General features: G+C 40.5%; 1 protein-coding gene across 1 annotated transcript; it reads right to left on the reverse strand.

Annotated features, from left to right (window-relative positions):
• Window positions 1-6,064: 6,064 nt before the first annotated feature.
• Window positions 6,065-15,502, reverse strand: LOC139697516 (lactosylceramide 4-alpha-galactosyltransferase-like). The gene is made up of 2 exons (XM_071596248.1): window positions 15,152-15,502; window positions 6,065-6,863 (listed from the first exon to the last, which is right to left on the reverse strand). Exons 1-2 carry the CDS (start codon window positions 15,500-15,502, stop codon window positions 6,111-6,113), a joined length of 1,104 nt encoding a protein of 367 aa, XP_071452349.1. The 3' UTR covers window positions 6,065-6,110.
• Window positions 15,503-16,172: the final 670 nt, after the last annotated feature.

Below are 16,172 nucleotides of genomic sequence, written 5' to 3' on the forward strand. Positions count from 1 at the left end.
TTTGTTATGATCAGTTGTGATAAAATACAATCAAATTCATTTGATATCTTGCTCATACCACTTTTCACTGTGCAAAAGCAAGCAACACATTCTTCATGCCACATAATAGGAAAGAGATTAATAATAATGATCCCAACTACAATATTCTTCAATTGAATAATAAATATATATGCAAGTAAGTATACTGATATAAATATACCAAAGTCAAAATAGGTATTACAGATCATCGGTCTGGGGTAAAAATAACATTCAGTTTTGAAAGTTAACAAATGGAGTTCGAACCTTCACATATGAGATGTGGATTATTTTTTTTACACATAATTTTGAACAAAAAAGGGGCATCTCTTACGCCATCAAATATAGTACAGTTAAATGATTGGACACTCACATAGGTATTATACTAGCATTACAGAGTGTTATTAAACTAATATCTCCAATAATGGCGGATTATTGCCTTACCTCAAACATCCAGGTCCTTTAATACGATCAATATACCAGTATTTCTGCTCCAAGGTTAATATTTATTGCCAACATTTTGAATGCATCCAACTTTTGAAATGTAAAAGTGAAAAATTAGTAAAGAACTTCCCTGCCACTGAAGTACCTATAAAATCAACATTTAGATTGAAATGTATGTAACTGACTTCGTCAAATGAGAGTAATTTTTGACCTATAAGTATTACAGTGAAATAACCTTAACTTGCTAGTTCTTTGCCAATGTTTTCAGTAGCTATTTTAACTAATAGTATGATTATTTCAATTCTGTAAAACATTGCATCAATCTTGGGTATTCTTCTATTGCATAACCATATCAGTAAAATAGAACACAAATCGCTCATTTTGTGAATGAATTTGTGTTATTGGCAATGATTTGGTATTATTAGCATACAACAAGTCTACCACTCAACAGTCAGCATTATAGCTAAATATAGAATTAAGTACCGAGTTCTTTGATATGTAGAATTCACCAAAGATTACCTAGGTTTTTTCTCAGTGGATTGTAGGTACAGACATATATGGTTTCACAGATCATGTTTCCCGGAAAATTGCACAGATTTGATTAGTACAGACTAGTGTCCGAAGACATCTCTTAGATTTAATTCTAAAAACCTCTCTTGTTGAAACCTACCCTCCAGGCTAGAATTCAACTCCCAATCCTCTACATCTAAATCAATTTACATGGAAATTTTTCCTAGCATTTGTTTTCATTGTTTCATTTAAGACATTTTATGCTGCTTTTTGCATTAAATTAGAGCCAATAAATTTTTATATTACATGATTTACCATAATATATCCGGAAACACAATGAGAAAACTAAGGTAATAAAAGTCTTGAAAATATATCAAAAAGGATAACAGTATCATTAACACAATCTTTATTAATGTTACAGCAAGACTAATATTTGATTAATCATATAAACAAAAAGGAAAAAGGTTGCATAATTACCTCATGTACATTTATATAGGTATTTATTTTTTCAATTGTAACTCTGTTAATGTGCATAATATATATTTTTCACAATAAAGCATTAAGTTTAAGTTTGAATGTTAATGTTTATTTTTTATGACCCTGGTCACCAATCTACTTGGGATGAAAGGTCTTGCTTACAAGAGGGATTTCCAAGGATACATAAAATTGAAATTTTCATGCCATCTTTCATGGATTCAAATTGTAGTTGCTGTCATTCGAAATGCGAGGCATGCATCTTTCCGTCCACGTCTCGCTGATTTTCACCAACGGTCTTTCTTGTAAAAAACTTGATGATAATTTATTGCGACTCTCGTTTTTGCTGACCATGGTGGTGGTGAGGTGAGGAACACTCTCACCCCGCAAACCGTGGGTTCGATTTCACATTCCGCTTAGGTGGGCTTTTTTTGTGTTCGTCGTCAATGTTATTTTTAGGGGTCAAGTGAGATTGAATAATCTCAATCTCGCCGCAGTAAATTTAGGTATATTCTGCTTACCACAAGTTACCACTTTACCATTCTGCTATACTGCATTGGGTGAGGGTAGATCAAACCATCAAATCAAACCTCCTGGCTATGATTTCGGCGGTCCGACCCTTTCGCTTTATTTTTTAGATGTTATTTTTAGGGGTCAAGTGAGATTGAATAATCTCAATCTCGCCGCAGTAAATTTAGGTATATTCTGCTTACCACAAGTTACCACTTTACCATTCTGCTATACTGCATTGGGTGAGGGTAGATCAAACCTCCATCAAATCAAACCTCCTGGCTATGATTTCGGCGGTCCGACCCTTTCGCTGGTAAGGAAGAGAAGGCAAGCCCAGTTCAATAGTGCACTATTAAAGAGAAAAATGCATATTTACTTTGCAACTCTCAGTGCTCCCTCAGAACCGCCGCAATATGATCCCATTCTGAAAGATATTTTTCACGGCGAAACGTATGTCCAAAGTTCCCGCTTTGCCTGGATGCACGCTTGCATTTGTTTTCCGAAAGCCGCAGGAAATATATGCCTCAAATTAAGCGCAGTTATTGAGATTGGAGCGGAGAAGATATTCGCTCGAGGTCAGTAGTGTATAGGACGAGGAAGTGGCATGCGCTCTCCGGGACTAGTGACCGCCCATATGGGCTGGAGTGCCTTCGTCGCTGGACGAATTTGGACAGAAGACGCAATGCGGTAAGGCTCCCTTTCCCTCGGGTAATTTTGCCTTTTGGAAATGTCCACCGTAGTTTTGAGGAGTGCAAACAGAGAGGCCTTGATCGCGACATTAGGAAATTTCACACTCCCTCTGTGCTCCCTACGCAATGTGCACAGGAATAAATTGAAGGGGTAAAGTTCCTTTTTCTCTCTACCTCAGTATATTTATAGAAGACCCCTGAAGTATTTCTTTGTTGAACGTCCTTTGACCTTAATGACCGAAAATGGCCTTTCATTTTGGCTAATTTTGTAGTTCATGGCTAGTTGTGCAGTGGGCCCCGATAGCTCGCATAGCCTCTCTCAAGTTAAATCATTCCTGATCAGTTGCAAAGATAATCAAATGCTTCAGGGGCATTTTACTTTTTTCTTAGGTATATCGTTAGTATTGCGAGTTGAATCAAGAAACTACCGCCTGAGTAACGTTTCTCTCTGTTTCCTCCAAATTGGGCCTGCATACTAGACTCAGCGAGACAAATTGAGCCAAGTATAATTGATATGTTGCTTACTCGCGAATCTCTCCTCATTTTTTTTTCAATTTTCAGTATTAACTTTACCTTGTAGTATATTCGAGTTTCTCTTAGGACTGAGTCCAATGAAAATACAAGAAATCGGTTTCTTTAGTCTTCAAAAGCAAATTAAATTTGTGAAATTGTAATTTCGTCAACAGCTGTTAGGTGCTGATACAGGTTAGCCACTGATTGCTTGGGGTGTTCCTTCGTGATACAATTATAGGGTTCGTCCGGAAAATAAGTGTACTGACTCCTGGGCTGGGCGCGCCGCTCCAGGCGCGCCCAGCACCGCTCTGACGGGCTGCGATTGGAGGGGGTATGTTGGCAAGCGACGCTGAAAAAGGCAGTCGGCTCTGAGCTGTGGTGTAGTGAGGAGCTCTGTTAACGCGAACCTCCACGCTCGACCCACGTCACGGAACGCGATGCCGAAGCAGCGTTATTCCATCAAATTTGCGGTAAAGCTTGGGAAATCGTCTACCGAAACTGTCGGTATGATTAACCAGGCTTACGGGGAGTCAGCCATGTCCAGAAACATGATCTTTCGGTGGCACAAGATGTTCGTGGAGGGCAGAGAAGAGGTCGACGACGAGTCTTCGAGAGGTTCCCGATGATGCCTTCGCGGGAGCGTTCCAGGAATGGGAACGCCGCTGGAACAAGTGTATCGACTCACAAGGGTCCTATTTTGAGGAATATTAGCTTAAGATATGTAAAAGTGTAATAAATTTTTTTTCCTGAGCTCAGTACACTTATTTTCCGGACGAACCCTGTATACAAAAGTTGCAGAAAAAATGAATGAAAATAAATATTAGCGAGACGGAAATTGTTATTAACAAAGGGGATGAAGTACAAACTTGTATGTTTGAATGAACGAGTAGGATCTGCCGTTGAATTTCATTTCATCAAAAGGCCGTGAGAAATACAACGAAGAGAGCAACGTGAAAAACAAATCAATTAATTGAGACAACACACCAGCCTTGATTTCAATTAGTAACATGTCCTCGAATTAGGTGACATGAATTGTGAAAAAATACCCCTCTGAAATTATAATATTTGTTAACTTTTAGTTTATAGATTCATGCTAAATAGTTGTTATCGTTCAAGAGTAAGACATCGCTAACTCTCATTGGTAGAGGCAAATACATTATCATTCGTTTGCGATGGAATTAGTCTCATTGCGGATACTTACCGATTCCCTAAACCCTTGTGCCCAAGTTACCTTCAGGGTGGAGTCATCCAATTTATCACCAGATGGGGATTGTAGCTCCAAAGCTCTGTAACCCAGTGGCACGCTCTCTTTCCGAGAGAAAGGTGCAGACACGATCGTGTTGTATTTACTAGGCCCGTTGCATACAAGAATAGTGAATTCCTGCACACACTGTCGCGGGAAGAAAACCTGTGGAGAAATACAGATACGAATCCTGTCTCCACATGACACATTATAACTTATTCACCCTGAAATCGAAACCAAATTAAAGATTTGAGATCGTCGCTTTCGAAAATAAGAACACAATTTGAAAAAGTAAATTAAGATTTTTAATGCTACAGCAGTGATTACACTGTGAGAAAATAACTCCGTTTAACATAAATAAAAAATAACAATCTCGCCTACACCGATGTACTACTTAAATAACATTGCATCACAAAGTTGTTGTTTATTTATATTAATGAGAGTTCAGGATACAAGTTTCAATTCAGGATTAAGTATCAATTCAAGATTTCCAGTTTTAAGATGCAGGATTCAAGTTGCAATACAATTCTAATCATATGACATATTTCTTTGATTCAAATCAAAATTGTACAACTTCCAAAATCTGTTGGAATATCTAATTTTTTCTTACACTTCAAGTTAAAGAAAACTGTAAGCATGGCTGCGTCGAACATTTTTATTTCCTCCGTTTCAAATTTATGTACTCCCCATTCATTGAGTTGGAAAGAATAATATAAGATTTTCTAAATATTTTCTATTGTATTCATGTCGAAATCCCTTCTTTAATCAAAACTGAAATACCGTATATAATAATAATAACCTTTAGGTGGAGGAAATTATATATTAAATTATTGATTTACTAAAGTAAACTTATAGAATGTACTTTCTTCATGTATGAATGAGGCAGCTTTTGATTTCTTCTTCTACGCTGTGCCTAAATGCTTAAAAAAGATAACGCGAGATCAGCAATGCCACTTATCCCCTTGAGAGAAGACCTGCAAGGCAAGAGGACTCTTCAGGATGAGGGGATGACTAATTAGTATGTTAGAAGTGAAAGTTTACTCGTCTCATATATTGTGTTATTTGCAAATAATCAACTGACACACTTGCACTTAGTCTTAATAATTACGTTATCAACATTCCCTCATGAGCCGTTCCTGCCCATCACATGAAAATTTTACAGATCCAACAGTAAAACACAGCAGTACGAAAGATATCCAAATTAATTCTAACGTGCCACTAAAAAATCACAAATATGGATTTTTCAAGTCTCAAGTTTCACGTGACCACGATTAATTGTTCATATTCCAAATGTACATTTAAGTCGGAAGGCGAAGTGCAGTAATCTTTAAGGTAGCTAACTAGACAGTGTAGTTAGGAATAAATTATAGCCATTGAATCTTTGAAGAGCCGTTGGCACGTCCAAATTTCTCCATTTAGAAACAATTAAGTCTTTGCGGCCAGCATGTAAATTCTCATGCATTTCCTCCAAGTTTATCTACATCGTTTCCTTCGATCCAGTTGGAAACTCTCGGCTTTAATCTGTGGGCGAAATCTTGTTCGGAGAACGCAAAAGAATTCTGGAAACGCTTCGCGAGCACCGAATGCTTCGAATGGACGCATTTGCCAAACGCGCAAAAAACTCCCGTCGTCCTTTCCACCATTCAGACCAAGGGACACCATTTGCTCCTTGACGAGATCAAGACCAGAGTGAGGATGGGAGGAGGGGTTGGTCAGAATGTCTTCCCGCAGTTGCGGTACACCACGGGGCAGTATCGGGCTGCCAGGAGCCCGTACAGTTGATGGGATCCCACCCTTACCTTGGCCCCCACGCTGTGCCTGTTCCACACATGCGCCGCGACCGCTTGGTTGGTCGCACCCATCGCTTCCCTGGAGGCTCCCTTCTCGTTGAAATACTGCCGCCATTCCCTCCAGGGAATCGGGTAGAAGGCTGACGGGGGGTACACCCGGAACCCTTGGGGACAACCCGACCACGCGCCCACGGAGGTGTTGCACTCGCGGGCTAGAACCCGGGAGATTACGCCTGGACCATTGTGCCCCCACTCGTAACCGCGGAAGTCGGAGACGAATTCCCGCACGAAGGCATCGGCGAGGACGTGGCCTGGACCTCCCGGGCCGTCCACGTTAATGACGCCGGCGGCAACGTCCTCGTTTCCCTCAGCTCCCGCGAAGTTCCGCATGCCCACCAGAGGTTTCATGAGCACCATGTCCAAGTCGAGGTACGTCCCGCCGTATCTCCACAGGGTGAGGTAGCGAAGGGCGTCGGAGGCGTGGGACATGAACCACTTCGAGGCGGTGAGGTGGCCGCCTGCGACCCACTCTTCCATCGGTGTCCCTTGCGAGTACGTACGGAGGTCAAGGCGATTCACGCGGACGTTGGGGTAGGAAAGCGAGAGCAGCCGTGCGTAGCGACTGATTCCATCCCGGCCGATGCTGACGTTTGGGGAGGTCATCAGCACGTACACCTGTCAGGATGAAAGGAGATCCGTCAATGGATGGACGGGGTGCAGATTTTGAAAAAATTAGGGAACGCGGCCGGTTCACGGTCCTGAATGGTGACCAAGGAAGTCCCCCTTAAAAATGGGACGAAACCACCACATTTTGCAGCCGTATGTTTTATGCATAGTATATGTATTTGAAATATATTTTCGCATGAGTCGTATACTTGTACATGAAAGACTAATGTCCTATCACCCTCCACCGGACGTCCCTGCGGTGACTTGATTGTGCGGTGTTATGTAAATGTGAAATGTTTTCTCCAGCCTTTTAGTGTATTTATCATGACAACTAATATTAGATGACAATTAGAGTAGATAATGAATTGACAGTCGCGTACTATTATTACCTTAATCAACGTAAGCGTATGAATACATGATTTGTCATATCTAATAATTCGCAAAAATTATCAGTGCTAAGAGGAATTATCACTATGGTAAATCAAAATTCTTTTCTCTAAAATAGTGAAATACAGAATCCCCCACTAGCGCACGCTGTCCACTGATGTAATTTTGTATTTGCTCTCCATTTGCAATCTCACCAACTGCATGCTTAAATCTGATTTTAAGTTCGTTTATTGAATCTTAACTCTATCAATATCTGTTCCCATCAGCTTTAGCGTATCGATTTCAGAGTATCATCACGACCAAGGCCTTGTATTACAAACTCATTACTTCACATGCCTACTCCCAGAATATTGATGGCATAGCCTTGCTTTTCTCCCGCATCTTCTTACTATTGATTCCATTTCATTACACCACTAATCCTATTCGCTTTCCTGTAATATATTTAACAAACTATCTCTTAACTCCTTTCCCGTAAGTAATTAGCTCTTCTATTTTTTATAATTTCCAATTTCTTTGCTATTTTTTATAGAACCCTTGCTTGATATTTTGCTAATTTTTTCGACTCTAAATCGGTAATTACAAACTTATCCATATATACTCATATATAACTAATACTCTAAAATAAAAATATCGCATCTTCCCACTAATTAATCGCCTTTGTAATCCTCCCAGTATTTTTTTTCATGAAGGTTTTCGGGTAAAAAAAAATAGAACATCCCCTCTGTTATATTTCCTCTAATGACTTTATACGCGTAATTAGACTTTCTGTCCTGGACGATCCACGCTCGCTTGCTTAATCCAATGGTCATTTTTCTGACAGTGTGTGCCTCAATTGAAAATCTTGTTTTTAAGCTAAGAAAAGTATATAGTAAAGAAAATCATTTCAAACTCCCAGTATGAAAATTATAGGAAGATATATGAATATTTTTTAATGTATTCGTTAATAAAATTTCATGTCCATATATGGTTACTTTATTTCAAGTTTGGTCACGATAAACTGAGGTTTTTTTGGAATTATATGATTAATTCTGGTAGTCTACCGTTCAAAGTGGGTTTAGGACGGACATGGACTGTACACTTCTACATTTCTTCTCCAGGCCTTCAAAAAAAACATGACACCTCACATCATAAGAAACTGTTCTTCGATTCTGTATATACTATATTATCTCCCTTCATTCTATCCAATATTCATATGCTTCTTCTCCCCCCTCCTCGTTTGCCTAGCAACCTCAACTCTATCATTTTAGATTATTCCATTACTAATTAAAATGCTCTGTAACTTTCTTTCCTGCCTCCTTTGGATTTCTCCCAAAGCTCTCTCCTTACCCGTCATGTCTGGTGCTTCTTTTTTTGATTTCCTATCCGTCCATTTTAACTTTTCCATCCTTCTCCACACCCACATTTCAAAAACCTCCAATCTACGCCTATCATCGTGTTCTAATTACCATTTTTCCGAGCCGTACAAAACCACACTCCAAACCAAAGTTTTCATCAGTATTTTTTTAACCTTCTTATTTAACGTCCGCGTCTGAAATCCCTTCCTCTCCTGAAAGATTTTTTCAAACGCAATTCTTCCTCATATCTTGGCCCTTTCTAGTAAGGTAAACTGATCTATATGCTCTAGTTTATGTGGTCCTACTAGACCTCTATGTACTCCTTTTCAGCGTTAGACGCAGGTTTCTTCTTTTTTGAAAACCTCATAATCTTTGCTTGGTTTACGTTGACTCTCTCCCTATATCTATCACACTGATTATCGCACTGAATACGCTCAGTGATGACTGTAACCCCTTGGCTAATTGGCCAGGCCTTGCTGATTTGACGTATGAACTCCCCACCGACTTCCATTCCTATCGCAAGTTCATCCAATGCCATTTTTACTATTTCCTCAACGTATAAGTTGAAACGATAGGGTGAGAATGGACATCCCTGACTTACTCCTTCTAATACATCGAATTTTGATTCACCCTTCGTAATTATTTCTTGATCAGTCTGAGGCATGTACAGGTTAAGGATAAGTCGCCATCTCTCCAAGTTGCTCCTATCTTCTTAAATGCAATCACTAACTCTGCCTAATTTACTATATCAAACACCTCGGAACTTACGAAACTTAACTTATCCATTACAGTATACAATACTTCGCATGCCGCCGCAAGGACGTCTGGCAGGGTGTTAGGTCACTAGCAATTACTTGTAGTCCATTACTTTCACATATAAATGGCGTCTCGCAATCCATCGAAAGGGTACGTGGAAGAGGGGTGACCGGAGAGTGCTTTTCCTTTCCTTTATTAACAATATTGCTTTCATTTATAACGGATGTTACATAAATACTCCACTGATTACACGAAGAAGACAAATAAGAAAACCCATATAAGAGGGCGAGCTGGTAGATGAAGTATTCAGGCGTGGAGAGACTGGGACACCCAATTTTTATTGTCAAGTCAATATTTTAGGTCTCTTATCGTTTTCACGTATCTTTGGGGCTCAACGGCTGGCTAAGTTAATTTGAGGAGTGGAAAACTTAGCACGTGAGTTTGCAGGAGTTAATTATGGTGCAGAACGGGTGTTCTAGCCTCTTGAAAAAGCAGTCGCCCCCAGACCTCCGTCGTGTTCACTTCGTCAATCTGCGTGCTGTTTCAAAACATCAGTTGCCGTGGTTTGCATGATACCCCCAACGCTTTTTTATATTTTATCCTTTTCTCGTTTAACATGCTCTCACTAGCTTATCATCGTCGGATTTTCTTCAATTCTCTCTTCTATATTTTCTGTTACCTTTCATCTTCCTTGTATACCTGTCACCATCACCAAGATTATTCTCCTCGCGAGGATATTTTTCCGTGGTATTATAAAGAATCTTCGAGCAGTATCAAGATAAATGCATGAAATCGGATTTTTGTGCCGCTAGATGTCAAACCTAGCAGGTTAACGCAATGAAAATAGTTTTATAGATTAATATATTTATAATCCCTGTTTAAGAGAGACAAGTCATAACAATAGTTTTCAATTGGCCACTTGGCAATCATATGAGACAGTTATTCCGGAGGACCACGTGCCAATGAATGTCCATTTTAGTTCTAAGATAAACCTCCGCCGTGAAATTTATAGAAATCAATACCCTCCCAATTTTTTACGACCAATTTCTACGTGGTGTCGGCCATGGTGATCGCTGGCAAACTAATCATACAAGCTACAAAATTACTTCCTCGTGAGATTTGGATCTGCATGGTGCAAATGACAATGGAGGACAAGTCGATTAGCATTCCATGGATTAAAATAAATAAATTAATAATTAAAAGTATTATGGGATGGGAGCAGTTCTAACTGTTAGACAACGAATAGTATAATGAATTATTACTCTTCGTTCTGAGTAAACAGGATGCTATATCTGTGTTCCAATACTGAAGTAACAGTGTATAATTTTCAGTGAATCTCACTCAGGTACTTTAATTTTTTCTGTCATGAGTGTATAATTCTCTTTCCATGGGTACCAGTTCAATTACCTTTACTCAATTACTAATTAAATAAAGGTATATTACTTAATTAATTACTATCTTTTACATATCCCACTTCAAGCTATCTTCAGCTCATGACTCTTTTCATTCCTGTACGTAGGATTCCTGACCTGTGTCCAATATCTAAATTTTTACAATTATAGTGTTACCCTCGCTAAGAAGTTCAGAATGCGCACACCTACTACAGCCATCTAGTCCATTAGTGGTAGGCGTAATCGTGGTTATTTAAGTTCATGAATGGTAAGACTTTAGCAAAGATGTATGCGTGGCGGCTGCACTTCCCTGAGAAAAGATGTATTCGTGGAGGGAAGTCCAGCTGCCTCGCCATACTTGTATCACGCGAAGGGGAGGCCATCCATCAGTCAACGAGATATTATCCTCAGATAAGCAGTGTTTGCGCCCCCTGGATAAGAAAGTCAAATAATTTGGGAATTCGGGTAAGATAACATTGGCCATGTCATACTCAAAATTCATAAACTCTTCTCCAACGGCAAGGTTTTTATAATCGAAGAAAATTCGCGAATCCTGACAATAAACGATAAACCATAGGAGATAACAAACAATGAATACCATTCTCGTGGCTACGTTAACGGTTTCATTCAAAGCAAATCCGTGTGAGGATTGGAATTGTGGAACCAAAAAATAACATTAACCGAAAACTTAACGTGGTTTGCATTAACTCTCATGTTCCTTAAACATTAAAGGAATTTCCCAGAATATTTCTGGCAGGAGCGCTTTTTTGCTTTTCGGCAAAATAACCATTTGCAATTTCACACAATCTCCTTTGGCGAAACTGAGGTTCCCACCATTCTCGGTTGAACTTAATCATTTTAGTATACAAAATGCACTTACTCATATTATTCCGCGTTCCATCATCTCTACATCTACCTCTATGCACGACCCCGCAAGCCGTTGCAAGGACGTGTGGCACGGAGTGCTTGGTCATTGGCTAGTCTACTTCTACCCCACTACTTCCAGATACGCACGGCACCCCGCGATCCACCGAAATGACTCGTGGAAGGGGAGCGACCAGACATTCATTCAACATCCGTTGTACCCATTACGAATGTTACACTGTTAGTAACTACCCTTCTGATTACTTAGAAGACAAATAAGAAAAGCCATTAAAAAAGGCGGGATCGTGAGCAACGCAGGCGCTGATGACTGAGTATCATGTAGCTGGCTGGGTTCACAAACACTTAAGATCTAGAATTTTAATCACTAGACACCTCGTCGTCACCCGGTCCAAGAATGCGTGGCGGTAGGTTTTAGGACGCTGGTAATGAAGTGAGAGAGGGGGGGATGTAACTTGTATTTTCCTATTTATTTTCGTTGTGCTTACCCATTTCTGTCTTAGTGTTACCCCTTTGTGTTGTTTTCGTGAATCGTGCGCGTGAAAAACGAATCCTTGATCTAAATATTCAAAGTGTTTTGACCTGTAATTTCTCTGAAATACTTTTTATCTAAACCAAATAAACTTGTTTAACGGAGTGAACTTATTTCACAATGACTTCAGCCTTACAATATCACGCTCTACCTCAAAACTGAGTCATTGCACAAGCATCGATGGTATTTTTACAGCGGGATATGGGTATAGTTTTCTAGCCACACTTGTAAAGTGTCCTTTCAAATCCTCAAGCTGGAAATACCATGCTCCAAACGACTAGACGACTTTTATTAGTGCATCCATAAAAAGAGAGGGTGTCTATCAGCTGTGGTTGAGTCACCATTGGCTGAAGGAGGAAGAAGAAAGGAAACCAAGCGAGCGGGAGAGCGGAGAGGAGCGCAGGGAAGGACGGCGCGTGGACGAAGACGGAACCAATCTGTTTATTTTGACGTGTCTGACTTGTCCGTTGTGCTGCGTAACATTTCGAGGAAGACTCAGTAACAAAAAATAGCAATTGAAAAAACATCTATTCCGCACACCATTGTTCATAAAGTTCAAGCACTTTTTAAGTTGAGAAGAAGAATGTGTTGACGCGAGAAACAAAATTATGATACGCTAATACAAGCAGAGCACGCGTCGAACGGAAACCACAGACAAAAGTAGAAAGATGAAGAAGTTTAACTAGGAAAATAAGGAAAAAAGAATAGGCAGAAGGTAAAGAAGAAACTTGGTTGCAAACCAATCGGATTGATAATTTTTAGCTAGTTTTTTAGTACCCTGCAAGCGACTACTGGGGTATATTGGGGGGGGGGAGTGATTATACACCAGACTACTTGTTACACAAAATACTTGCCCCTTAGCGCGGTCAGAAAACGTTATTGTGATCCTTTATCGTTTGTGGAAAAAATGGCATCTTAAATCTATCTGTTCCACACTTGATCTCTCTAATTTTATTCGCATGATCTTACCGCAGTACGATATGGGTAATAATATATTTTCAACATCAATGCTAACATCCTTCTTATGTATGCAAGAGATTTGATCGGTCACTTAACATTCGCTCTGAGAGTGATTTCCAGCCTAACTCCTCTAATACTCTGGATACGCCACTAAGGTGGAATTAGACCAAATCGGATCCGTGTAGCAATCAGGAGCTGGATTTGTAAAGCGTTGTTATGATACATTTAGTAGCTTATCGAAAATATTAGAGCAGCTTGGTTGGGAATCACTGACGGTGCGAAGGTTAAATTATAGATTAAATCTCGTGCATTAATTGGAAGGATATCTTTTTAGTAGTGATGTTGAAAATGTATTATTACCCCCATCGTACTAAGGTAGAGAAGATCATGCGAATAAAATTAGAGAGATTTAGGGTAGAAAATATACATTTACGATGTAATTTTTTCCACTAGCATTGTCCGACCACGGTAGGGTCATATTCGGGTAGAAATTAGTCTGGTTTGTATTCAACCCCTGTCACACACCCTAGCGGTGGCTTGCAGGGTACTAAAACTAAAATAAATTTTAAAAATTAATAAAGTTTATTATAATAACGTTTTACAAATCTAGCTCCTCTACGCTGCCCACGATCCAATATGGCAATCAATCCACCTTCATGAGAATCTCATATACTAGCAGCATATTCTACATAAGGCCTTACAAGCGAAATTTCTCATATAACCCATTCATCACATTTACCCAGTACTCTTCCAATAAATCCTAATTCTTTGCCATCCTTTCCACATATGCCACGTATATGTTTCGGAAACAGTGCTGATTTTTCATCCATAACTCTTTACTATCGCAGTGTCTCACTATCGACCTAGCAATTATACGTTCCATTACCATTCAAAATAATGTAAGGAGTGCATCCCTGGTTCGTTCTGTAACTCTAACCCGTAACGTCCTATGCTTCCATTTTGAGCCATTTCGATTGTTGTATATTGACTATAATGGCGTGTGACTCGTGCTTGACGTGTGACATTTGACAACAATAACGCTTTTTCACTAGTCACCTATATACCTTAAATTACGCGATAGATTCCTTAACCTTGACAGGTATAACCTGGCTTAATGTGAGTGCTTATCTTCCTTTCAATTTTGACATCGATAGCAATACGCGGTTGATTTCCGAATTCCTCACTCCATTTTTATTCCAAATTATGATCACATTCAGTATTGCTTCCACAAAACCTTTTATCTGATTTTGAGTTTATATACACAATTTTGATCATGTTCCTTAATGCGTTAAGTTGTTATGAAAAATAAGTAGAAATTGGGAGCAGTGAAATAGACTTCGTGTAACCTTTAAATCTGTAGTTCCTTTCAGGAGCCAATCATAACTGGTGCTAACTTAATTATTTATAACTTTATGGATAAACATGCATGACCATATATTGGAATTGTTTCATTATATCAAATACTCAAGGTGTATACTCCCGCCTTCAGCTCCCTAGGATGGTGCTCAATAACATCAGTGAGGGTTACATTTCTATATGGGAAAACTAAAGAGGAAAAACTAGACTTTGGAAAATACAAAATTCCTAGGACAATTTTCTGGATCCATCACTCGATACTCGAGAGCATTTTCGGTGACTGTTCTTTTTGAATCGGTGAGAAAACTTGCGAAGAAACTAATGTTTAAAGCACCTGGTAACTAACTACTTACAGGGACGACGAGATCGACTAGTCTATTTAGGCAGGTACAGCGTTTGGCTACTGACTTCGAATACCTGGGATTGCTGAATTTTTCACTGCAATCCCTACCCTTCATTGGTTGTCATGTGGTGAGGGTTTCAAGTCGAATAGGGAGTCCGTCGGATGGAACGTTATATTGTGGGTGGGCCCTTAGCGTCTTTCGTTATGAGAGACTAATGCCGCCGCCGGGTTTCTCTCCACCCTTTCCCACTGCTTGAAAATCCTACACCTGCCAAATTATTCCTAACTTATGACGGAGATGACCTCAGCTGCTCGTCACCTCCTACAATACCGGATTTAGAAATAGCAGCAATCACCTGAGTTTTCGGGTTGGTTCTAGCGGCCGATTCCACGGCGCAGGCCTGCCTCGGGTTCAAATCCTTGGAGCAAGAGGTTTCGTGGAAGAATATGCTCCCATCCGCCACATCCTCGACCACAACGTCTCGAGGCGTCTCTCCCTGGGGCTCCATATCACCGACGACTCGATTTCCATTCACTGTACCTCCTAATATTTTTGCGCACAGATCACCATCCCAGTGAGCGTGGAGGGAGGGCCAAGGCTGGATACCACTGCCGTCGAAAAAGGAATTGGCCGCGAATAGGATACAGGTTACAACGGCAAACAGGGTCATAGGCAACAGCAGGTACTTATTCAGTCTCGTCACCATGGTGGGAGCATTGGAGGACGATGCAGCATGGACTCTTTAAAAGTCTCGTTGGCACTAAATAGATCGTAGGAACTCGTCGGAAACGATTCATTGCCCGTCGCCGAGTGCGAGAGACGGTGACAGGGGCTGTTAGGACCTCCTCTCGTATTCTCACGGTCGTGTAGGTGTGAGAGAAGTCCGCACTTCGATTATTCAGATTTTTCGTCCCTCGGAGCAACGATTCCACCACACGGAAGTTCATAAAGCCTTTGGCACCGTCTCAAAATATCGCACCGCACATCGGGAGCGAACCGGCGCATTAAATGAAAGCCCTCGGGGAAGCGGCGGGGAAGACTCGGAAGGCGCGAAAACAACTGTGGTGGGAAGCTTCCACTCCCTTTCTTTTCCTCTCCCTCCCACATGCGCACCAAGGACGTCACCGAAGAGTCATACCCGGACCCCCGCTCTTCCCCGCACCAACCGAGCGTAGACGATTGATGGGGCCTTTCGTGTGTCCAAGTAGGACACCGTAGACTCCCAGTGTCTCGCGGTGGGGGGAGTGACGGACGCCCGAGATATCGCCCCGATTCCTTTCCGAAAAATGATTTCGCTCGCAAGTTTGGGTGACGAGATATTGGGAACGAGACGCGCGGCGGAGAGAATTTTATCGAAGTTTGGAGATACCTGTTTC

Source organism: Hetaerina americana, unplaced genomic scaffold (genome assembly GCF_022747635.1).
Source record: "Hetaerina americana unplaced genomic scaffold, ioHetAmer1.1.p SCAF_79, whole genome shotgun sequence".
Lineage (NCBI taxonomy): Eukaryota > Metazoa > Arthropoda > Insecta > Odonata > Calopterygidae > Hetaerina > Hetaerina americana.

Coding starts and splice junctions, on each gene's coding strand:
- LOC139697516 (XM_071596248.1), bottom strand. CDS start 15,502: ATGGTGACGAGACTGAATAAGTACCTGCTGTTGCCTATGACCCTGTTT. Junction 6,864..15,151: donor GAACCAACCCGAAAACTCAG/GTGATTGCTGCT, acceptor TCATCCTGACAG/GTGTACGTGCTGATGACCTC.